This window comes from Myripristis murdjan, chromosome 4 (assembly GCF_902150065.1).
Source record: "Myripristis murdjan chromosome 4, fMyrMur1.1, whole genome shotgun sequence".
Lineage (NCBI taxonomy): Eukaryota > Metazoa > Chordata > Actinopteri > Holocentriformes > Holocentridae > Myripristis > Myripristis murdjan.
Window position 1 is genome coordinate 20589698 of NC_043983.1, and position 25349 is coordinate 20615046.

At 40.0% G+C, this 25349-nt stretch overlaps 2 protein-coding genes across 10 annotated transcripts in view; both read right to left on the bottom strand.

Moving 5' to 3' along the window:
• Positions 1-977: 977 nt before the first annotated feature.
• Positions 978-5127, bottom strand: gfi1ab (growth factor independent 1A transcription repressor b). The gene is made up of 6 exons (XM_030048924.1): positions 5014-5127; positions 4125-4313; positions 3068-3423; positions 2488-2625; positions 2190-2355; positions 978-1918 (listed from the first exon to the last, which is right to left on the bottom strand). The coding sequence occupies exons 1-6, from the start codon at positions 5123-5125 to the stop codon at positions 1740-1742; spliced, it is 1140 nt and encodes a 379-aa protein (XP_029904784.1). The 5' UTR covers positions 5126-5127; the 3' UTR covers positions 978-1739.
• A 3351-nt stretch (positions 5128-8478) lies between these two features.
• evi5b (ecotropic viral integration site 5b) overlaps positions 8479-25349 on the bottom strand; it is a 41246-nt gene continuing 24375 nt past the window's right edge. For 5 of the 9 annotated variants that reach the window (XM_030048920.1, XM_030048914.1, XM_030048915.1 and 2 more), the window contains 13 exons: positions 25214-25311; positions 24210-24270; positions 24030-24083; positions 22861-22893; positions 22295-22447; positions 21241-21372; positions 21006-21146; positions 20559-20717; positions 20054-20200; positions 19307-19402; positions 13723-13740; positions 13103-13198; positions 8479-10513 (listed from right to left, as the gene is read on the bottom strand). In XM_030048920.1, the coding sequence (XP_029904780.1) occupies positions 10235-10513; positions 13103-13198; positions 13723-13740; positions 19307-19402; positions 20054-20200; positions 20559-20717; positions 21006-21146; positions 21241-21372; positions 22295-22447; positions 22861-22893; positions 24030-24083; positions 24210-24270; positions 25214-25311 (1467 nt within the window). In that variant the 3' untranslated portion in view covers positions 8479-10234. Of the gene's footprint in view, positions 10514-10968; positions 10979-13102; positions 13199-13722; positions 13741-19306; positions 19403-20053; positions 20201-20558; positions 20718-21005; positions 21147-21240; positions 21373-22294; positions 22448-22860; positions 22894-24029; positions 24084-24209; positions 24271-25213; positions 25312-25349 lie in introns of all 9 variants that reach the window. The other 4 variants (XM_030048919.1, XM_030048921.1, XM_030048923.1 and 1 more) reach the window with 4 other exon arrangements.

Sequence of the window (25349 nt, forward strand, 5' to 3'; positions counted from 1 at the left end):
GTCAGCTTGAAGGCAGAGCGCTGCCTTCAAGCAGGTTTTTTTTTTTTTTTTTTTTTAAATTACGTAAATAGTTATTTAAAATAAAAAAGGCATCTTGATTTTTGATAGATACGGGTCTACAGTGAATTTATAAAATGAAGCAAGTGAATGAATAAATAAAGTCATGGGAATTGCAGAATGATTAGGCTACTTGGTTGTTGCTTAAGAAATTGTTTCTGATGAATAATAGAATCACATTAAACCAGGCTAACGTCCCTTGAAGAGCTTTCTTGTGACACTTGACTTGTTTTGTGGTCTCCTCGCACATTTCCAGTAAAATCGCCAAAGGCAAGAAACTTTCAGAGCTGTTTATTGTGAGGCTGAGGCCAGCCAGACTCTCGCCCTCAATTAATTTGTCTTCGTCAGGTAGCTGGACCCGAGCGACTGCCCGAGAAAAGCCCGAGAAAAATAAATCAGGTTTCACAGCAGAGCTACCTGAAAAGCATTAACGACAGTCTTAAACCTATAATATTATAATAGAATAATAGAATATAACTGCAGTAATTAGGCTACAATTTTTTATTCATTTAGTAATTGGGCAGGCGTGATTTGGTTTGTAATTTTTTTTTTTTTTTTTGGTGAGGCATCGGTGGCTTATTGTATGCAACACAGCACCAGGTGTTAAAAAGAAGTTCATGGAATTTTGTTTAATTATTTATTCATATATTTTACTTTCGTCGTTTTGACAAGACAGTCACCGTGCAGTAAACTGTTCATTAGACTAAGGCCATATCAGTCCGGTCAGTTCAAATAGGCAGTTCACTCTGGAGATCACCCCTCGATTCCCTAAGGAAGATATGTTAAGCTTAAAGAATTTCATTCCACTTTTATTTCAATTTTCATTTCACCCAAACAACAACCGGAAATAATAATAGCCCAAATTAGATGTTGTAGCCTATTTATTAGTAAACAACAAGAAAATGTGCAAAATGGAAACTTGGAAGATAACAGCTTCGAGAATAAGCCTCGGGTATGGGCGACCCTTATGTTTCTTAAATCACACAGTCTGGAGACTGTTTTGCCAGCATGGCTCTCAACTGAAAACAAAATGCCATTCCTCTTTGGAAAGGCGCAGATTTTCATCGTGTTTTCATGGTGGCTATTGCCGATCCGGTTATTATAAGTGAGTATAAATATTTTGGGTGTAGTACCCATTCAGTGAGACTCATACACTTCACACATGTCTTAGGCATTCAGTCAACAAACAAACATGACAAATTCATTTAAAAAATAGGCGTATGATTTCTGGACGTCTTACATTTCACAGCTTATTTCTGGTTTTATGGATTTTCATAAAAACTTTAGTGTTGCTCGCGTCTGCAAGAACATCCGTCTTAAGACTTTTATTCTCATAGAGGCTAGAGTTAAAATTTTCTTTAAGTGAAATAATCTGTCAACGGAATTGATTGACTGATTTCACCTCTTACCAACACAGTTTCACCTGTCGGGCGCTAAATAAGCCTAAATATCATAAAACAAAACAAGCGGATCACATATCATGAAAATGAGACTCTAGATCCAAGAAATGTCCTCACCCACGTAAACTTGCATTAGAAATAGGTGAAATATACCTTAACCCCGCTGAGAGTTTTTCTCACTTGTTCAAAGAAAAAAAATAGCCTAATATTTTAAGACAAAATGCTGGATTAAAAGATGTGTCGTGGGTATTTCTGCCGTGGATATGTTTTATATGGGGCAGTTCATTTCAGTCCGTGCTGTGTTTCTTTGTGTCTCCTCAGATCCACTTTTCTTTGGAAACCTTTGCCGCAGAGGTCGCAGCCGAAAGGTTTGAAGCCCGTGTGTTTCCTGCTGTGTGTGATGAGGTTGGAGCTCTGGCTGAAAGCTTTCCCACACACCTGGCATTTGTGCGGCTTCTCACCTGAAGAATAGACATATAAAGCAATGAGTTTGTTGTTTTCATGTCCAAGTAACACAATGCGAATGTGAAAAACGTCTGAGCCAGGCTGTATAGGCTATGATTTCTGGTCCTGTACGACCCAGTTTCCAGGATTATTTTTCCCTGGATTTCTTTTAAGTTGTATTTTAATATTGGGATTATTCGGAACAATTACGCACACGAGAACGAAAAAAAACTTCCATAATTTATCCTCTATCCGATAAGCTCTTATTTCTAGATTTTCTTCTCTTGCCTGTGTGGATGAAGGTGTGCTTTTTCATGTCTGATTTCTGATGAAACCTCTTCCCGCAGTACTGGCAAGGGTAAGGCCTGGTGTCCGAATGGATGAGCAGGTGCGTCGATAGAGTGGACGACCTTTTGAAACTTTTACCACAGATTTTGCAGTCAAAGCTTCTTTCCTGAAATATGAATAGGCGTCAGTGTGAGCAGGGTTGTTTGTGACTTCAAATCCACAGATAAAACTCAAATTGGCGGTCAGTTGAAAAGGTGGGGAAAATTTATATATTCACTGTGATAAATAAGTTCGTCACCTGTGAATGCACAGCTTTATGCTGTTCGAGGCTGACTGAGTGTCCGAAAGTTTTACCGCAGACCTCACACGCAAATGGCCTGGTCCCACTGTGTGATCTGCGGACGTGAACTTCCAGACCATGAGGAGTGGAAAATACCTGCGGACATAATAAACACCATTTAGGCTATACGTTTTAAGTAGGAACTTTAAGAATTACAGAGAAAACTGCCCGATTTTGTTTTATGTGGGTTAAAACCACTTCAAATTATTTGTGTGCCTACAGTAGGCCTCGTGTCACTTTTCCTGTATAGCCTAAGTATAGACTAACCGATACATCAGATTAGTTGCCTACTAATATGTAAAGAAAAGATTTGGTCTTTACACAGTGAACCTAGGCTTGCTACTTGCTGAAATGGGACTGATCTTGTCCTATTTCAGCATTTAATACTTTTTCATAGGCTGCAGATAGCATATAGAAAAAACAATAGGGCTTCGCACTGGGACAGTGCTCGGGCCCTAATTAATAGGACAGGGAGGTCAGGGTCACCAAGAGTAGCCTACAGCACCCTGCAGGTCAACATATGGCATTTCCTCCTCACCTTACTGCACTTGACACACTTGAAGGCTCCGTTGAGGATGAGACTAGAGCAGAGTAGGTCAGACTGCGCTTTGACATGCGGTTTTCCGTGCAGCCCTCCCTCCGGAAACAGCAGACCGACAGGGTTCCTCCCGTAGTCGCTATAAGCCTCCTCTCCTAGCGCCCTGTCGCTGAAGAGGGCCGGGTGGCTGAAGGCCAGCGGCGGCCCCCTGTCAAGCTCCATGTCGGGATGGAGGCTCTGCTGCACCAGGTGCCGCAGCTCCGGGCCCGGGTAGCTGCTCCAGGCGTACGGTCGGAAGGGGGCTGTGAAGGGCTGGGTTTCATCCACCAAAGGCGACAGAGATTTCTCAGAATCAACTGCAATGTGGAGATAGATTATAGGCCAGATGAAAATGTAATGATCCCAGTGGGGAAACGGTGCAAAAAAAGACGCATTAAAGAAGGGATACTTAATGCAAAAACAATATAAGCTCCATTTAGCCAGCGGCATTTCACAGACCACTCGTTTCCTCCAGAAACGTTATAAGCAAGCAAGTCTTACGAAAACAGGTGGAAAACTAACAGTGCAGTTTCAAAGGACCACATACAAATATACGAGTAAATATCTCTACTAACAACAGCAGCAATAATAATAATGAAAAATAAAAATAATAATGACAATTGATATTTATAAATGCCCAAAATGAAGGTAGCCTATGGCACCATAGGAATTGCATTACTATTGCATTACTAAAGTAGTTCGTGAACAGTTTCAATCAGGAAAGAATGACTCATTTCTGAAATTTGGTGGAAAACAAAAAGCTTTTTAACAAAAAAACAAAACAAAACAAAACAAAAAACAAACAAACAAACAAAAAACAATCACGTAGCCTAATATATTCCTTTAGAGATGTAAAGTGTCTGTCTACATGCAGTTGGCAATATTGTCACCTGAGTTGTTGGATATCTTTATCCCCTGCAAGTATACCTATAACCTTCTTTAATTTTTACATGAGGCTGTTCTTCTAAACTGGATATGATTATTATTTTGGGGGGAGGGACGTGGCTGCAGTCTGTACCTGGTGATGCAGAAGGAGATGGCGGCCTCCAGAAATCCTCATAGTCCGGGGAGCGGCCGCATAAACTCCCCGCACAGCTTAGAGGGGACTTGGGCGAAAAATCACCAGCGTCGACTAGGTGAGAATCAGGCGAGAGGCCGTACCCATCCACCGCCATGCTGTCCGCATCCTCTGGGAGCTTATCTGCGTCTGGACGGAGACACAAAAACAGTGAGCACCAAAACGAAAAATACCTGCGCATTTTAGAAGGATGCTATAAGCCCTTATACGCATTTAATAGCCAGTTATAAAAAATAATGAAGGTCAATAAACCTATATTTAGCACCACGTGAGTGCCTACAGGAATATAATAGCAATATTGCAGAAATTATACAGTCATAGGCAAGATGATAAAAATTAATTAATGTACTGTAAGTTCACTACAAACTGGTGAATGATTTGAAAACCACAGACGCGCAGTAAGTCCCCTTAAGAATTTTATAGTCATGTAATATTTAGTTTGGTTGATTAAGATTAATAGAACCCTGCCATTAAAAATCAGGAAATAGGCTTCTGCACTAGATTTTTAATGTATCTAAAAACAAAGATACAATCCGTTTTGGCCTGTTGAAAAAAAAAAAAAAAAAAAAAAAAAAAAAAAAAAAAAAAACATTTCGCTAGTCTTCAAAACTGTTAAAACAGTGAGGTTTTTACGCGTAATAAGAAGTTAATGCATGTTAAATTTCGTGTAGTCTATATCCGGTATAATAGCACAGTACCTCTGCAAATTATTGATTTTCTCTCTTTTAATGTTTCAGTTGAATACAGCGATTTATGTGACATAATGTCATGATTTGGTTAACCACAGTGAATGCAATGATAAACAGGGCAAACAGTCTTATCCACATACCTGAGCATATATGCGCTAATATTGTATCCAGCCTGCTGTAGTCATCCTCTAAAGTTCGGGGCCGGTGGTAACTGTGCGCCTTTTTACTCTTCACCAGGAAGGAGCGGGGCATTTTGAACTGTATATTCACAGAAAATCAGTGGTAATCCAGCGATTGTCTCCTCTGATGCTGCTGCCTCTTGTCTTAACCCCGCGAAGATTTGATCTCCACTGGTTGGGACGTGTGGTCAAAGTGCTTTAAGAGATTTCAACCTGAAATGGAGCATGCGCACACCGTCCGTCCCGTCTGCCAGGTGTTGGAGGACAGGTGTCAGTGTAGCGGCTCACTACACAGCAAAAAATAAATAAATAATAATAATAACAATAACAATAATAATAATAATAATAAATAAATAAATAAATAATTATATATATATATATATATCGTCTTACTCTCACTTTCTTTTCTTGAAAGAAATAAAGGAAAAAAACTCTCGGGTTGAAATACTTTCACTTCTCTCGATTAAACCGCTCTTTTCAGTACGTTTCTTGTCGGAAGTGACATATTTTTGGTTCTAATAAACAAACAGACAGAAAAGTGAATGTGAAACCCCTGTAATTGTCGCATCATATTGGCAGCTTTTTCGGCATCTCTTTTCGGGAAAATATAATTGTAAGTCTGATTCTATAGTGTATAGTGTCCTGCCTCTAGCTGGTAATCGGCTGCCCCCTGGTCCCTTTCGGATCAGACCACTGCGTTGTCTCCAGGGGAGCTGAAGCCCATGGCAATCAGGATAAGTGATACACGCTTTATCAATGCGTTACTCAATCTTGGGTGGCCAGAGAGAGAGGAAATGCGGAGGCGAGCCCCAGGGCGCCTGGACATGCTGTTAAAAGTCTTGCAGCAATGCCCCGCTCAATCAAAAAACTGGCTAAACTATGAACTAACCCAGCAGCCTCTTCTCCTCGAAAGGTCACACACATTTGTATATACGTAAATTCCATTTCACCATACAAAAGCCAGCAAATAGACTGCTCAGTTTAAGTGCGTTTACCCCCCTCCCCACCCACACACTTCACCTCTGGAGGTTTTGTGAGGAGTGTGTTTTAAGAAACGGACTCGCTGCTGCGCTACGCTGCTCTTTGTGGGTGTATTCATAGCAGACAATGCACATTAAAGGGACAAATATAGCCTAGAGACCAGAAATGACTGCAGATGAAGCTCATCAGCAGTCTGTTGGTGAATCAGCCGATGAGCTCCAGTGGTCCTCGAAAGGTGCCACGCAACAGGACAATGACTGAATATATAAGAATGACTATTTGTTCGACTATAGGTTTACTGCCCCCACGATAACTCAAAATATGTGATAGTTTGTAAAACCCCCTCAGACCTTGCGTGATCGGGGTTATACGTATGTGTTGTGGCGTTACTGGCATGAAACGGTGTGGGAACTTGTGTCCTGGTCTGTTGGTTTAGCATAGGCCACAGGAGATTAAGTGACAGACACTTGCCGTCCTCACGCCTGCGGTGCCATGACAGTTTCGCATTACTCAAGGCATCACGTTGAATAGGAAGCCTTTTAACCCTTTGATGCACAACATATCCACACCCCTTCTAATGCACAACAGGGTCCAAAATGACCCGTATTCATTTTCCATGTGATTTAATGCTGGGAGAGTTTTTCTTTGCTGTATCTTTTTAACTCTCCCAGCATTAAATCACATGGAAAATGAATATGGGTCATTTTGGACCCATGTTGCTCATTAGAAGGGTAGTGTTACAAAAAGTGTTTTAATTCAAAAAGTAAAATGGCAAAGGATAAAGAAGGATCTACAATGATAAAAAAAAAACAAGTTAATTGAGGAATTCCTGGAATGCTGAATAATGACAATAATTTATTGCAAAGATATAGCACAAATAAACTCAGTCAGGTCACTTTGGACCCATGTTGTGCATCAAAGGGATAACAGAGACATCTTGTTTTCTGTTCGCCCGCAGGACGTAAATTGGTCGCTGTTAGGGGCCATTAGGCTACTCACAGAATAACAGGACTGGGGCCAGTGAGTGAAAGGCCCTTTCATCTACTGGAAATACAGTATGTAGTCCAGTAAAGTGAAAATAGGGCAGAAGCAGTGATACAGTAAGATGTGACCTGTAATCGGTGATCATAATTGGGGGGGGGGGGGGGGGGGGGGGGGGGGGGGGGGCGTGAGTTTTTTTTTTTTTTTTTTTTTTTTTTTCAATTGAATCATCCACTTATTGACATCCACTTTGGACACATCAAACAATAAGTTGAGTATATTATAATAATTGCAGGCCTCAAGCAGCTTTAAATAAATAGCTGGGCGTGCGACAGTAGGCTATTGTTTATCGGCAGTAACCTGCAGTATTCTGGGGATGCTCTTCTGACTGAGGCGCCTATCTCTGAATGAGGGACAGGAAATCAAAGCGCCACATGCGCAGGGTCGATTAGAAACATCACTGCCATAGCTTCCGGACACCATGTTGGTCAAGATATGAAGACCATACCGATAAAAGTGAAGGCAGGCCGGCTTGTCCGGAGTTAGCCGATAGTTACAGCCAAATTTGTGTGACTGTCTTTCATGAGGTTTCTGTGCGATTTGGTAGGCCCATCATGCTGGAGGCTGGAGGACTATCATGTTCAAATGAAATGTTACTTGTTGTTTCATCAGCCAGCAGATGATAACCCCATTTTATAGGCTGATAAAGGCTAAATAGTATTTTATTATAGCTTCAAAGCAGCATAAAATGCAGTATGAAATTATGTTAAAGGGAAACTTAGTAGGCTAACGCTATGCTACGATTTGTGGTCATATTTATAGTAAAACCAAAATTTACCCATCAAGCTGATGATTCAACAAGGCCCATAGGAATAATTTCTGAGCTGAAAATAAACTTAGCATGAGCTTACTCAAGCTTTTGGGTGGAATGAACACTGCATCTGAGCTGTAAAGCTGATTTTATCATTCATTCTAATCAGGTTTTACAGCCAGCCTGAAATGCCTGGAATAACCCAGACCAAATTAAGGTACTATTGCACCATGAAAAACAGTCAAGGCTATAGGTTTTGTGTGTTCAAAATATTAGTCAAATCCTATATCAGTCACTGCATAAAACACACAAAACCACAGCATGCTTAAGTGTATGAACCAGAATGACATATGTGGTAATTATGTTAGCACCGGGCAAGAATACAAACCCAGGTTAAAAGTTCAGAGTGCCCAAAGAGAAGGCCTAGCTTAGAATGTGGTTTTCTGCATGAAATGGTTAGTACTTGAGGCTCAGCTTTGAAAACCACGAGAAATCACTTCCTGAAAGCAGCTAATCTCAAGAATCTTCACTGAGGAAGGCGGTGTTGAGACAAAACATCCCATATGCGCTTACAGCAACCTGCACACATTTCAGCGAGGCGCTATGAATAGGCTCAGGTTTACTGTGCTTTGCAAACATGAAAAACATCAGTCTGTAGGTTTATCAGTTTATTGTGAACTCATCACACACAACAATCTCATTAAGTTTCCAGAGTGTGCTGACTGCTCCATAGTGTTGCCATGTGTGTCCATAGCGCACTGCACACTCAAAAGTGCCATAACTTTTTCCTCTCCCAAAGAGCTACACAGGATTTTGTTCTCATCAAAGGGATGTTATCATCTCCGATCCCAAATAATGATATTTTCTGTTTTTCCGCGAGATGAGAGTATATGATAATCTGACAGGCTGTGGTTCCAATGTAATGCATTCACTTCCACTTGGTCTTCACTGAAAACTGAAGTGTTGGCTTAGTGTTCAATTAGGACATTCTCAGAAATCGGAGTGGAGCTGGCCTATAGATGAGCACATTAAAGTGCTTACTTTGGTAACACTTGACAAAATGCCCAATGAATCACTTGGACAACATAACCTCCAATCACTCGATTCCCCTCTAAATTGAGCTCAAAGTGTCCTATGTTGGTTTATCTCAACATTATCTCCCAGTAAACATTCCCTTGGACTGCCATCCATGTCCGTGCAAAGGTATGAGCTAACAAACACATAATTAACGTTATTTGTCCCATCAGAACAAAGTATTTACCTTGTGCTTAACTGACTTTCAATGGGGCCAATATACTGAAGGTAAGGTTGGGATGCCTTGAGAAAACTCAGTAAAGGCAACAGTACATAGAAATCAGCCCACCTTATCTGCGACGATTCATTCTGACTAGCAACATGCTTATGAAACAGCAAATTAAAGTCATCTGATGAAGGGAGACAATGTCCATTTTTCTGTTAACGGGCATTCAACTCAGTAGCCACAAACACTTTCAAGAAAAGTAGGATCTGTAATTTGTGAGACCAAATTAAACTAGTATTGTCCCTTTTGTCTGACTTGTATAATATATTCTGAACATTAGATATGCAATAATTAATTAGATACACATTTTCAAGTCCTAAAGGAATTGAAAACGAAACAAAACAAAAACATTTACATATATACAAGTATTCAGACATCACCTTGACCTTCTGATGCACCAGCCCTGGTGGAAGGCATATGGCATATGCTAAGGCCAAAAGTCAACATCATCTCAAGTCAATGTTGGTTGATAGAAGGGTTTTTTGATACTGGGCTCTTCACCAAGCTCATCATAACAATAAAGAGATACATACCACTCATATCATTTTTCCCTCATCGTTGTGGACACTTAGTAGTGGATCTATACATTTCTGATGTTCGTTTAAAAAAAGATTAAAAATATAAAAACACATTAAATGAAGTGTGTCATTTAGCATAAAACATTTTATTGCACAGTCTCTTTCTCTGTGTTGTACCTAGCTGGGTGGGGTTAGAGGAGTGCCAGACATTTGGTAGTTAGTTCCCTGCCCAGATGGGATGACACCCACTGTCGTCATTTGGCCCAGTCCAGTTTGATAAGCACTACAATCTAATCATTGTTGTTCTCTGCTAGGGGTCCAGAATGATGTACTGTCAGCTGTCAGTGGTACTCAAACAGATGTTTGCCCTCAAAAAAAAAAAAAAGAACAAAAACAAAAAAAGAAGCAAACACAAAGATGACCAACTCTGTGAATGTAGTCCTCTCATGATATGAAATGATGATGCATTCCATGTTGATTTTCAGAGTTCAAGAGCCATAATTCTGCGCTGCAATGGCTACCAGGAACACCCCTCTTCCGCAGCGAGCGATAGCAGCCTCCGTCCTGACTCTGGCAGGCAGCGGATCAAAGTCACACGGTGGTGGACTTGTGGCTGCCGTTGGAGGCTACAGAGAGCCGCAGGGCCTCCCCGTCCTCCTCTCCTTCACTGTCAGTGTCTGCGAGGTTGGGATGCAGTCGGATGCGGCCGCTGCTGCCCCTCTGTTGGGTGTCCAGGAGGTTGGGGTGCTTGATTGCATCTTCATCTGAAGAGTGGTAAGACTCGTCATCCCCCACGTAGTGATTGACGATGTGGATCCCATCAAAATTGGGCTGGCTGGGTAAGCCCCTCTGTCCTTTTAAGCAGCAAATCTGTGAGCAGAGGCATGATGGGCGTTAGAAGTTTTTTCTTTCTTTTTTTTTTTTTTAAAAAAGGTTTTAGACCGTTTTATTCTTGCATGCTGATGTAGGCCAAACAAGTATATTTTGGAGAGGAAATAAAGATTTACTCACAGACACCACATGCACAAACTGTTACTAACACAATATGGTCAAATCTTGTTTGGCAATCAATGATATTAGATTATTATTATCTACAAAGGGGTGAGTTTCACAAATCTACAAACATGCAGGCAGCAATTTTATCCAAAATAAAGAGGGGCAATGTGATAAGACATGGCTAATTCTTCATTATATAACCATGCTTTACAAAAGCCACCAGGAATTGGGTGAGGGCAACAGAGGGCCAAAGAGGTTTGGCTCAGACAGACAGATATAAAGTCTGTTTTGAACCACAGGAAGTACATCTGTGCCAGGCTACAACTCACCTGGGTCAGCCTGCCATGCAACAGACAGACATGTAGAAAGAGAATCATTCAGAGGCCAGTTTAGAGGGGGGAAAAAACTTGAGCAAATGCGTAAATGGAATTATAAAAATAAGCCTGTGTGCCTTTGCCTGCACATTTTGATACTCAGTCCTGACTTCCTGTTGTCACCATAACAAAAAGGAAACTGGAGAACTTGCACCTGAATCACAGTAGTCAGAATTTCCATCAAAATGACACATTTGAGCTCAAATACTGACAGATTCAGAGGGTGGGCTTTATAAATACACTTGTTCCTTGTTTCTGAGCCATTCTCACCTTTCAGAAGTTTTTGTCTCAAACACCTACATCAGCATGATTCATAGTGAACATGCTGACCACCGTGTCACAACCCACCAACTCCAGCTGACTGCACTGCATTGATGTCAGACCAGAAAAAATCCTAAGTATGATTTCATGCAGCTCACATTAATACAGAAGCATACTGCTGACACACCAGAAAAAAAACCCAGATCAGTACCATGTTATAATGTGGAAAGCTTATTGTTATAACAAGATGTTTTTTTTTTTTTTTTTTTTTTTTATGTTATTATGACATAAAACTTATCACATTACAACAAGACTCTTTTATTGTTACAACATACCATTTATCTTGTTATGTGAAACATTTTATGTTTTAATGTGATAACTTACTGCTGTCACATAAAATGTTTCATGTTATAACACGACAACTTATATCGTTACCACATGAAACGTTTCACATTAAAATTAGGTGAGTTGGTCTCAGGTGGAGCGGGACCCTGTGACTGCCACCACCATGGCCCAAACAGTTTCCATCATTTTACATCCAACAAGGAAATCCATTGAAACTTATTCTGTTGAATACACTATGCTGGTCGTGTGAATGGCTGTTGCAGCCTGTCACACAACAACTTTTGACTGCTATAATAACCAACAAAAATTTACCAACTGCAGCAAAAGGCCCCCACACAGGTGGCAACAACCACCAGCTGTGCAGCCATCCTCCTACCATGGAGGAGTTACCAGAGGTTACTGTTGGAGTTTTAAAAAGTTTCATGTTGTAACAATATAAGTTATCTCATCTTATTGTAAAATATTTCATGTCAAAACAGTAAGTCTGTATGTCATGATAATATGGCAATATCTTGTTATAATGTCACAATATCTGGTTATAACATGAAAAACATCTTGTTACAACAATAAACCTTTCAAGAAGCTCTCTGCTTCATGACACTTTACTATGACCTTAATAATGCTGACATGTCTCTCAAGTGTTAAAGGGATAGTTCAGCCATTTTGAAAAATTTGATATTATTCCACTAGCTATTTGGTAGGTCATGATGTAATGGTCCATCTTCCTCTCACTGTTGCAGTGTGCTGGAAACTTGGCTGAACTATTCTTTTAAGTCTGATTTCATCAACATGTCGCACAGTGAGAGGAAACCAAGTTAAGGACCTGAGCAGAGGTTCAACCCACAACAAGGGACTGTACATGTATCACAAACAAGGCAGATGGGACTGAAAAAAAATTACGTGAATGTCTCTACAAAAAGAAGAAAAAAGGCTTAATATTGTTGTCATTAACGATTTCTTATTTTCAGAATTGCTAGGTATGGGGCAGTAATGTTATTAAAGGTTGCTTTAAGTCTGTTAACTCAACTGATCCCAACCAATAACAGCATTTTAACTCGATATCCATTAACCAACAAATTCTCACTTTTCATATCAAATCAGACAAAATAGTCAAGATTTCGGTTCTGAGCTTGGCTCTGCACTGAGGTATCCACTGTAAAATTGGCGTTTATACAGATTAGTGGGTTTTGTTAGTGAAGATATTTCAAGGGGTGTGTGTTGGCAACTCCGCACAGGAAGTCGATGGGTGTAGTTAACACTTCTAGTAATCTTTGTGTTGCCCTCAAAGTCAACCACGATGTGAAGAAAGTAGCGTAACATTCGAAAAAGGCAAAATCAAAGATCAAATGAATTCAAAAAAAAAAAAAAATCTGATCCTCCACAAAGATGCTTGCAAAATATTGTGTAGTTGAAGCTCCATTCACTAGAAGACAGGAGACAGACTGATAACTGACTCATTCAGTGTTTGTGCTGGTGGCCTCACCTCATGTTTGAGCTCTGCTATCTGGTCTTTCAGGTCGCGAATGTACTGGCTTGAATCTGTATGGTTCAGCTGGCCTTGGACCTTCCCTTCTTCTTTCTGTTGTAAAAATAAACATCATGCAGAAGTGGATCATGCATCATATCACTCAAGATAAAAAAAAAAAAAGACAACAGCACTTCATGATACAAGCGGATTTAACAAAACTGACAAGCTCATGAGGAAATGTTGAGATTTCATTTCATTGTTGGGATATTTAGACAATGTCTGCTCATGCACAGAGCGGTATATATTTTAGGTATTAAGAGTAGTAGCCAATACCATGTGATCTGTATTACATGTCAACATCCAAGCAAGTTTAACTAAATGTCTTTGTAAATACCCACTGATATTTACTTTTGTGGTTAAACACGGTAGGAGAAAATATCAGCAAATAGCAGAGCAATATAGCTAGGAAAACAGAATCACATAATGCTTTAATATTAAGGCTCCTATAGTGCTGCTGTCACAGATGTCAGGGGAAACACAAAATAGTGTCATTTGTGCTTGATTTCCTCCTGGGGCCCTAGGGATGAGACTGCTTGCTACATTCAACAGTAAAAAACAGGCCATGTGATGTTTACCTTCCTCAGTGAAGACATCTGCAGGCATAGCAGACAAACACGTACTCTATTTCAAACCTCAAATCACACCCTTGAACCCGCCAGTTACACACTGAGACCAGTGAAGTTAAAGTAAACCACAGCCAAAGCAAGAGAGCAGAGAAGCAAAAAATGCATACACTGTTAACGGGTGGGGTGTTGAGGCAGAGAGGTGAGATTGCCTTCTGTGCCTGACCAACACCCCAAAATACAGATAAACTTTTTGATTCCTGTGGTGAGGTGGGGTTGAGAGTGTTGGGTCCCAATAGTTTTTTTTTTTTTTTTCAATGAGGAGAGAGAATTAAACAAGCACGGTTATTCCAAGAATCTGTTGTTTTTGAGGTTTCCTCCCTCCAAAACACTGTAACGATAAGGGGTAGGCAGTTAATAGGACTTCCTTGTGTTCAGCTTCGTGAATCACCAGGTGTCAAGCTGTGGCCAGGGATGTCAAACGTCTCAGAGTAGTGGGCTCCACGCCTTCCTGCACCCTCAACTACCACAGTGTCTGTTGTCCTTCAGCTAATCAAAATAGTCTAGAATGACAGCGGGAAGGAGAATAAGGGATATCTGTGAAAAAGTAAACTACATAGCATACGACAGACAAAAATATCACAAAAAACTGTGTCCAAAGTTGGGCTGTTTAAAAATGTTTATTATACAGGTACACTGAATCAATCTGGTAAGACTTTATTTCATTAAAATAAACTTTATCATCACATCCTGAGTAACTGAGAAAAGTCACAATCACACTAGTAGGAGTGTGAGGAGTTCCCATGAAATGCATAGAACTTCAAAGTAATTTGATGCTTCACCTCGTTTAGCTCTTAGGACATTCACACTGACTACATTAATACCTTTGTTCCTATTTTAAGAAAAGGCGTTTAAAACCAAGTAAAGCTTCTGTATAGTCCCTTGGAGAATTTGTGAACATGATGTGGATTTTTTTTTGTTGTTGTCGTTTTGAAAACGGAAATGGTATGATGGGAGATGTGTGAAAGTTTGCAGCTACAGTGTTAAAATTCTAAGTTAAAGTTGAAATTTCACTATAACCTTGAATGTCATCAATTAGATACATAAAAACAAAAACAATTTGTGAAAAAAATATTTTTTACGTGCCCTAAACCATGAAGAAGAGTTATATTGTGATGCATGAACACACTACAATGCCTCATCCCTTCCTCTTGATGACCACTATGATATGATTTGGTAAACATGCTGCATATCAATGAGATACCTTCACATTTCCAGTTTTAGTCTTTTCATCAGCTACTTGTCATAAGATTTTCCTTGACAGAGCAACAACAGACATCCCAACACATTTAATGTTAACGTGTTTCTAAGCTGACTGAGACTACTGGTACTCGTTCCTTTTCTCATAAGGTGACAAACACAGCATCTGGGCAAAGAAAAATTACAAATATCCTTTACAGGCTAAAACCTTTAGCATAAATCTCTGAGCTTGTCATGGAAACCTCAAACTAAACCATGCATGTCACCTTTAGTAGAGTTTCTCTGCCTGATAGGAAGTGGTTTCTCATCTAGAAGCAGTTATAGTGGAGCTGTGGCGCTAACACAAGCCATGCATTCGTCTAGTTTTGCAACTGTGACACTCAAAAGTCTTAACAAAAACATCTTCCTCGGCATAGAGTTTCACAGACAGTGTCCTTATCAATGTCAAATTAGTTCTCAGAATCATTGAGGTTCACAAAGTCTTTGCATAATTATTTGCATTATTATTGCAACACTACAGACATATCAAACAGTGACCTCTCTCACAGTAAAACAAGTTGTAAACTGTCATCGCCAAAGGTTTTTATCATTGCTGGCGAAGAGAGCACAGTGTTTTTTTTTTTTTTTCTGCCAAGGAAAAGATGAAAAAATTTTCTTCGTGTTAAAGCTGGGTTTTCACCCACAACCTACACAGCAGCTTACCAAACCACAGACCAAGAAATCAACACTGGCACAGTGATTTAAGCAAGTGCTCAAACAGAAATTGGTTACGATACACTGCCCATGAAGGAGGTTAAAAAAAGGAAGAAAATAAGTCACAAACTAGCAACTAACATTATAAGATCTCCAAATAGAGCAGCCAATTTTTCTAATTACATCAAATCAAGGAAAATAGTATGCAAGGCATATGTTGATAGTATCGACACATTCAAAAGAGGGTTTATTGCTCAAATCTAAAACGTATGAGGGCGTTAGTGGTAACTTTTTGGTGTTTAATGTTTTGCTCTATCACCTAGTAACAAAACCTCAGACCACACTGTGTGATTGCGTGTGCCTGTGTAGGGAAAGAAGGGGAGTTTTTGTTGTAGGTGTCATTCTTATAAATAGTCTCGACATACAGCAAAGACTTCAAACAACCTGAAACAGTACCATCTAATAAATATATTTACAATCGTTTGAACAGCCTACTTACATGACCCTAAGGCTGCAAATCAGAATTATATCCAACAGTATGGTCTGTTACTTAATAAATTTGGTAGCCAGAATTTTTTTAACCACCATAACACTCCATTTAACCAGTAGATAGGTGATTAGCTTACAGTTTACCCACACACACACACACACACACACACACACACACACACACACACACACACACGTATATATATGTATATATATATATATATATATATATATATACACACATATATACATACATATACATATATCTATATCTATATCTATATATATATACACATACACATATATATATATATATATATACACACATGTGCGTGTGTGTGTGTGTGTGTGTGTGTGTGTACACACACACATAAAAATGTTTCATGTTTCAATGGTTGTCAGAAGTGTATTCGTCTATCCAAATCAGACACAGTGTCAGACACTTACTCATTTGTGACTGTAAACAGAAGTCATTAAGATGACTATTGACTAAGCGTAGGCATAAATACTGCATATCCAATCTGCACAAAACTGAGGTGAAGAAAGAGGAATTTAAAACTAAACATTCGAAAGGATAGTAATTATGTTAATATATTCTCTTTATATACTAGGGGAAAAAAAGTTTCTTCACTTGTCATTTTTGACAAAGTGCTCCCTTCTTCACTTATGCAGAGACATAACCATAATCAGTATCACAGCTACTTGTGAATAAACTATTATTAATAAAAGAAGCATGAGTGAAGTTATATATCTTCAAACCAGTGGTCCTGACTCCCAAGATGCAACAGACTTGGACAGAAGCCCTGGACTCTTTACTTGCATAATGTGCCTTTGTGTATTCAATCCAGTGTTGTCATTATTCCTGTGTTCTTCTTTCTTTCTTTCTTTCTTTCGAGGAAGTCCTACTTCCCATGCGCGAAAAATCACCAAATTTTGCACAAAGGTCGAGTCCCATGCCAGATTACCTCAGATGCAAACATGAGCTAATAGTCCCGATGGTGGCGCTATAGCAAGCTTCTAAATTTCAAAACTTTGAAAATTCATAACAAGTCAACCATATGCGCTACAGCTTTGCAACTTTCACCAAAATGTAGCCCCAATACTGAAATGTTTGTGCACTTAAACCTATTGCAAATTATGAAATCCATCACTCTATTTTTTTCAAAAACTGTAAAACTTATTAAACCTATCTCCTCCCACAATTTTTGCTCAAATGTCACCAAACTTGCTACAGAGCATCTTCACACAGTCCTACACAAACGATCCACACAGGTTTTTGATTTATCAAAAATTGAGCATACAGTGCATCAAAATGTTTGACTGTAAACGGTACTGTAAGCATACACTTGCAAATTCTTGGTAAATAAATCTTCAATGTTCATGAAAAAAAATGACAAAATTTTGGAGTCATGGTAGATGATGTGTGGCAAATTTCAGAATTGCATCTCAAAAACTCAATTTTTGACAGCATTTTGAATTTTGCTCTCATGTAAACAATTGGAGTCAATGCAAGAATGGCATTTTTAAACATCTGTTTTTCACTTATGGAGCAAATCAATCATTGTTAAAAACAAATGATCAACATCTCCATGCTGTCTAGATGCAACATGTTTATTTTCAGATTTTTGTCTTAATAACTGAATTTTTGACAGCTGTTTAAAATCTGCCTTTCCATGCATGGATGGCTGCTGTCAGTCCCATGCCGGATCATCATTGTCTGATTTTTGTCTTGATGGTTAATTTTTTTTTTTTTTTTTTTTTTTTTTTTTAACAGTGGTTTGAAATCTGCCTTTCCGTGCATAGGTGGCTGCTATCATGTGACTGGCTTAGTCAATTTGTGGAGCCTCACATGAACTGACACTTGCCAATTAGCTCAGTGAGATAGAGCATTGTCCTTCATGCTAGAAATTGTGAGTTCAAACCTCAACTGATGCAAAGTGCACATTAGAATGCCACCTTTCTTTTCATCTTCCTATTCTTCACTTGTTGCTCAGAATTGCCCAAAATTGCCCGGTCCCGACCATTGCTGCACAGCAGCTATAATTTATGCTTGTTTTTGCCGTTTTGGCTGTCACTCGTGTTTCAGATTTGGTGCTGTAGGCCTAGGCCTGTATTTGTTTCAGTCACCCTCACTGTGAAGCGCGTTATATTTACTGTGGTATAAATAGTGGTTTCTTCACTTGAGACTGCTCAATATGCTGGGTATGTTTTGCTAAGTGTGTAAGCAGTTTCAGTGAAATTGCTGACTGAAACTAGGGTCATTTTTTATCCAATACAAATTAATTTTTCAGCTTTGCAATAAAATTACAACCAGTTTTTCCCTGTCACACACATTCAGTTAAGTGAATTATTGTGGGACTGGTGCAGCGAGCCTGGCACCAAAGACAGTGCTTTCCACCTTTGGGAATTTATGGATTGCACTAATTTAAGTCTGGGAAAGTTTGTCCTGTTTGTCCTAACCAATTACATCACTGCCAAGTCAATGCCAGTCATATAACATTTTACTGACTTCTGCCATTTCTGTCTCATTTCTAGCCAATTCATGCATCTGAAATGAAATGCAAACAGGCCATAGAATAATAAGAGCTCCATTCAACTGCATGCAGAAATTATGTAAGTTGCTATGGTGGAGTGGCTCCAGAATTTACATTGTCATGAGTATGTTTTGTTAAATGTGTATGTAATTTCAATTAAATTGCTGACTGAAATGAGGGTCTAATTTTATCCAATACAAATGAAAACTGTGTGGGCTAAAAATATTGTATATTGTATATTCTTACTATGGCCAGTAAGTATTTCAAAAAACAGGGGGCCCGCCATTCTAAGATGTCCTCTGTGCTACCACAGGGCATGACCTCATACCTCTGTAGCACGACTACAAAGACGTTTTTCAGTTCACCTTGCACCTCTACTGCAGGGTGGCTTACCAACTCCTCCTTCTTCCTAAAGACACCAAAATAGATATAGCCTCATCGCTGTGTATGTTCCTGTATGAGGTTCAAAGAAAGCCAAAAATCTACGTTTGTCGAAGTTTACAAATGCTTAATATAGTTTATAAGACAGTAATGGAAATGTAAGATATGACACATGCAGAGGGGCCAGCGTGATGCTCCTGAAAAATAGGACACTGTGTGATGGAGTCACTGGACTGTACCTGGATCTCAAGCTCAGAAATCTGCTGCTGGAGTTCAGCCATTGCAGCGATATTGTCAGCTTCACGCAGCCTTACTGCCATCACCTCCTCCTTACTCTGCAAAAAACAGACAAGCCAACAATTCTTAGGCAATTCAGAAACAAACAGTTTCAATGTTAATTTGGACCATCTGAGAGATCTGAGGTACTGAATCGACAATATAAAAACAACATGTAAATTACTGTGACATTAGTGTCCTAAAAACAAGTGTACTGAGCTGTTAGTGTTTGTGCCTCTTGCAAGAGCAAATTCTTGAAAGTGTTGCTGAACTGCTGAGAGCAGTTTAACACCATCAGCAGACCCATCAGCACTGAGATGCAATCACTAACTGTAGAAACCAAAGGCAGAACAAGCTGCTTCCTTTTTCTGGATCTGGATATTGATCTTATCAGGAGGTAACAGACCAGACAAAACAGATTTTTTAGCAAGACATCAAACAAGTGATAGATGCATGTCAAACTGAATTAGATTAGGAGAAAAAAAAATGACACACCTGGGGCTAGTTTCTAAATCAGTGACAAAATTAATGCAATTTTATATCATTTACACTTTAATGCAAGCTGTAAAATTCTAAGTTCCTGTGTGTTTTATTTACTTACAGAGAAAAACATGTGCTATGCCAAGCCAACTACATCAAAAAAAGAGCTGAAGCTGTTTGTTACACCGCCAACCAGCACTAGATGTTGTGCAGCAGGGGCAGAATTGTACCTTGCACTCAATCTCAGCTTGCTTCCTCTTGATCTCTTGCAGTTGCCCATGTAGATCTTTATTTTGTGTTGTCAGCATTTGCACACGTTCCTGGAGACATCGCCCATCCTGCTCCGCCCGTCGCAGCTGGTTGCTATGAATCTGATTCTGTGAGGGCATTAAACATTTTTAAAAGATTTAATTATTTTCACTTTCTACAATGATGAAATTTCTCTGAACTGCAAGCACAGGGTGTCACTAGTGTCGGCATGCTTGTCACTCAAAAGGTTTCCGAGTTATTGGAAATAGATGACTACTGCCCTCTGATGGCTGCTGTCTGACAGTGCAATTAGAAATTGCAGTTCTTCTCCAGTTTACTAATGTTAGACCCATCAGACATACTTTACTTAATGGCGCCCATATTGTGTTCACTCTTTTTCATTATTTTTGTGAGAAAATTAAGTTTAAAAAGAAGAAATCAGAGTGATCAGGTTAATATCGCTATAGACTTGGTAAGACCTCTGACCTGTGTCTCCAGCTCCAGCATCCTCTGACGTGTTTCTCGGAGTTCGGCCTGGGCTTCAGCCTCACGCAACCTCACACTCATCAGTTCATCCTGCAGCTCGCTGACGGCATTCTTCCTAGGACTGTCCTTCCAGCGTCCCGCAGTTCGTGCCAAGTGACGCTAAAGGACAGGTGGTAGAGTCAGTCGATTAACCATTCAGTTATAGATTATTGCAATAAATCTACTGAAATAAGTGTGTTGTATTTCTCTTTTCCTTTTTTTTAAGATGAGGGGTCAGTTTCACAGTTCTTTTGAATTTTGCACTGAATCACTTGAATGGTTTAAGCTGATTTGCACAATTTATGCTTATTTGCATTCTAGACCCATTTTGCCTTTCTTTGTAGAGGAGTCTCCCCTTTTGTTTTTTGCTCTTCAGATTTTCCTGTGTGTTGATGTGCTGGTGCTCACCTGCCAGTGCTCCTCAAGGTCTCGGACCTGCTGTCTCAGCTCCTTCAGGCCGGTCAGCGCCTCTGCCTCTCTCAGCTTTACCCCTATCAACTCCTCTTGAAGACGGACAACATTGTTGTCATCTGGTAACGATGTGTTTCTCTACGGGACAGACACCATCATAGTTACAGGAGGGTGCATACATTCAGTATGGAATTAGAGCTAGAACATAAGTCCATATTTATAGGTAACATACCTTTTCCATCTCCAGGATCTTGTCCTGCATGTCTTTGAGTGCACACTGAGACTCTGCCTCCTTGAGCCTGGCCTGCACTAGCTCTCTCTCTAACTGCAGGATGGACTCCTCAGAGTAGCGTGGGTTTCCCTTCTACAGTGAAAAGGACATGGAGTGAGCTCAGACAGCAAAACAGAGGGGCAAGTGAAAATATCTACTGTGTCTTCAGGGGTGGTATTTAATCAAAGACAAGATATTCTGCCTTAAGTTCTGTAAAGTCTAAAGAAATTATACCTGCAGTGAGATCTGATTAAATGTTCTCAGCTTATGCTACTTATAATTTGCTGAGAAAACATCCACACGCAAACACGGAGAAGTCAACCTTGATTTCAGCTGACACAAACAAATTTGCTATCCACTTTCAGATAAATATTTCATGACTGCTCATTGTGCAGCAAGACAGCAAATTATGTAAAACATGGTAATGCCTGCACACATTATCATCTCACATCAGACCATCAATAATTAAGGACATTCTGTGTCTGCTCGGTCAATAGATATGCACAGAGAGGATCCTGCTGGCTGCAAACTGTGTGCCATGTGTGAAACCTACCAGCCTCTGAGACTCCTGCTCACAAATTTATGAACACATTTCTGAGAATGCAGGAGACTGTAAATAGCGGCTGAACTGTGTCGTTTTCCATGTCCCAATTTGAATTCATGCATGCCAAAAGAGATCATTAGGCACAGTGTGTGCAAAGTGAGAATCCAGCTCTGCCATGGCTGGGACTTTGTTGCTAGGCAACATATGGCAGCGGGGTGGGTGGGTGGAGATCCATGCCACCGAAACTCCTAAATAAAAACAAAAATGTCAACCACTTTTTGGACACAATGAGATAATGGTCAGCCTGAAGTTTCAGCACTGCACAACAAAACACATTATCTGGAAAACACTCCCGCTGAAATGACAGGACAGCCGTCATGGAGCCTTTGGAGTTTCGGTTGTGACTGGAGGGTTAGCCTTGCATATGGAGGTTTGCAACCTGCCGGTTGGGGACGCTGTTGCCCTCCTTACCGCTTGTGGCTGCTGCTGCTGCTGGAGCTGCCTGATGGTTTTCTGGGCCTGCTCGAGCTGAGCACTGGCCTCCTCGCTCTGCTGTTTGACTGTGGCCAGCTCCCGCTTGACCAGGTAGTTCTCCTCTGCCTCCTGGGCGCGAGTGACTTGTCCCTTGGGACATAACCAACCGAGGAGGGGTAGAGTGAGCACGAGAAGAAAAAGTGAAACGGAGGGGCGGAGAGGGTGGGAAGTCAAAAGGAAAAGGGGATTTTCTTTTTATCAGTACATGCTGTTGTTTAACTCTAGCAGGTTGTATTTTATGATTTAATTCCTTAGCTTTCTGTAGCAGGATTTAATTGTGGCTTGTGAATGCCATACTGTCGGGATTACATGCATTATTCAATACTGGGATTGTACTGGTGTGAACTGGTTTGTTATTTAATGCTATAATTGGAGTCAATCTCTACTCCATATTTTTCATTATGCTAATCATAAGCATGCAATGCTAAAGAGAGACAGAGATTATAGCCAGAAGGAGAAAGGTGCCAGATGGGTGATAAGAGCAAAGAGAATAAGGAATATACCTGTATCAATCTATCTGCCAAGGAAGCACTTTCCTACAAAACAGAAATATAAACAAGAGACAGCAAAGAGAGAGACAATCCAGAGGACAGTTTTTAAACATACAAAAGAACAATTGATTGTTTTAGAGAAGAAACACAATGTTCGTTTTCCCTCCCATTTTAAAGAAATACTGTGGCAGAACTTTTTTAGATCTTTAAAATGATGTAACTTCTTTATATTTTGGGGTAGAAAAGGAACACTGCGTTCAGGTGCGGTGAAAAAAAGTGTGAATAAGCTCGTGACAAAGTGAAAATTAGGTGGTAAACAACACGGGAAAGGTAAAAGGACAGCAACAGTGAAGAGAATGAAGAGGAAGGTATGGTGTGACAACAGCACAATAACAGCATTTAGGAGACGTTTGTTTTAACTGAACAGAGGCTCCGGGCTTTTAGTGTTGTTTATCCAAGCTTTTGAACAACTTCAGTTAGTGTACAATAAAAAAGGCACTGGAGGAAAGTGGCGAATAGACGTGTCAAGAGTCCAGAGAGCAGCAGCCTTGAAATGGTTTAAACTAACAGGCCTGTAGAGACCAGAGTGTTCGTGATTGCGGGCAACGGCTTTGCAGCGGGACACCCTTGCTATTCAAGACAGAGATCTCATGCACGGTGCTTCTACCAGCCAGTGGCAGTGCCCAGTGCCCATTTCATCCAGCCACACAAAAAGGTGCAGAATGATACAACCAGTGCACCTTAGCATGCAGTGCTCTGTATCATCTCAAACAGCATCAAGCAGTTACTTTCACATCCCAAACACAAAGCTTGTTTCAGTGTCTGGCTGTAGTTAGTGGTGCCCAGAGGTTACTTGAGTCATGCAGGCATTCGCCATGACACCAAGATAACTCGCTTCCCAGATGCGGCGTCTGCTTTTAGAAGTAACTTCATCTAGTTTCAGAAGACTTGATGTACCAGTCAGTTTATCATGTAACCGGACACGCTTCAGTTAACACAGCCCAGTTAGTGAGACACAAGACTCCAGGGTCAATGGGAGACAAATGAGCATACACTGGATGGGTTAATGTAAGGTTGATGATTTTGTGTAAATGCCATTAGCAGCAGCTGATTGGTACAAGGTTCATCAGCGTCGTATGGTAATGATATGGCATCCATCAACAAACCACTGTTACACTCACTTTCTCTAGCGTGTCTATCCTCTGCTTTAGGAGTCTGTTCTCTGTTCGCAGCCGCTGCAAAACAAAGATTCACAGAATCACACAAAACAGAAATGCAACCAAACATGTATGCTAATTAATAGTTCTGGATATTTATGTATTTTTTCCTTATGCTCGATATCTCCATTTATCTATACTCACCTTAATCTCCACCTGTTCCTCCATCTCTTTAGTTTTAATTGTAGTGTATTCCTTTTCTAACCTGAAAAACATTTCACAAAGCATCAGTGAACATGAGAACATCCATGATGTTACCTCCTGTAGACACAATGAAATGCTTCAAGTGTGTGCTGTGGTACTAGCTCAACTACTGACCATAGCAGGAAAAAAAAAAACAATTTAGCAGCCATAAACAGGCAATTGGCAACAGACCATGAAGCAAGAAAAAATACAGAGTGGAGACCTCAGTGTATACTAGAATACAAATGCATTCCTGGAAATAAAGCTAAATGACTGTGTGTTTTCTGTGGCTAGCAATTCTTCTTTAGCCATAAAGTCAAGCATGTTAAGTCACACATTCTGTAAAGGCCAAGTTTGGTGGGATGAAAACACTTCATAAATAAGATGTCCTCAAATTATCTTCAGTACGGTTTATCCATGAGCATCCATTTGTAATCTGATGGCACAGATCAATACACACATTTCTAAACCATGGCTTTTTATTTTTTCATCTGACCCCAGGGAAGCTCCATACTACACACAAACTGGCTTGCTCTGTCCCGCACTGGCCCTCTTTATCTCCCTCTCCCTGTTTGTTTGCTAGGCTGACCTTCTTCATAAGCGGGGTTTTCTAAAATCACCCAAAAAACTACAATGCGTGTCTTGGATTTTTTCAGCTGTGTGTCTGTGTCTTGGCAAATTAAAGTGCTAGTTACATGTTTCTTTTGTTTTTTTTTTTTCTTTAAACAGATTTGCATTAATCACATAGCTCACATTTTATGTCTGAAAAGCAGGAATTGCTCTTTATGGAGGAACCCTGAATAAAGCAATAAAGATTCACAAGAATGGACCATGTTGATTAACGTAATAAACATTAACATGGTGCATTGATGGTCTTCCAGCATGTGCTGTGGATCTTCTGAGTGCCTCAGATTTAAAAAACAAAACAAAACAAACTGTACTGGTAGAATGACAGTTCTACTCACTTCTTCATCTTTTTGGCATTGTATTTAACTTGATAAGCAGCCTGGATGACCTTGTCTGGCCCGCTGTCCAGTTGGTGTGGGATGACCTTCTGAAAGTGCTGGAACAGAGCAATAAATTTAAGGCAGGATGAATTCC

Coding starts and splice junctions, on each gene's coding strand:
- gfi1ab (XM_030048924.1), bottom strand. CDS start 5,125: ATGCCCCGCTCCTTCCTGGTGAAGAGTAAAAAGGCGCACAGTTACCAC. Junction 2,356..2,487: donor ATAAAGCTGTGCATTCACAG/GTGACGAACTTA, acceptor TTCATATTTCAG/GAAAGAAGCTTTGACTGCAA. Junction 1,919..2,189: donor GCACACCTTCATCCACACAG/GCAAGAGAAGAA, acceptor TCTATTCTTCAG/GTGAGAAGCCGCACAAATGC.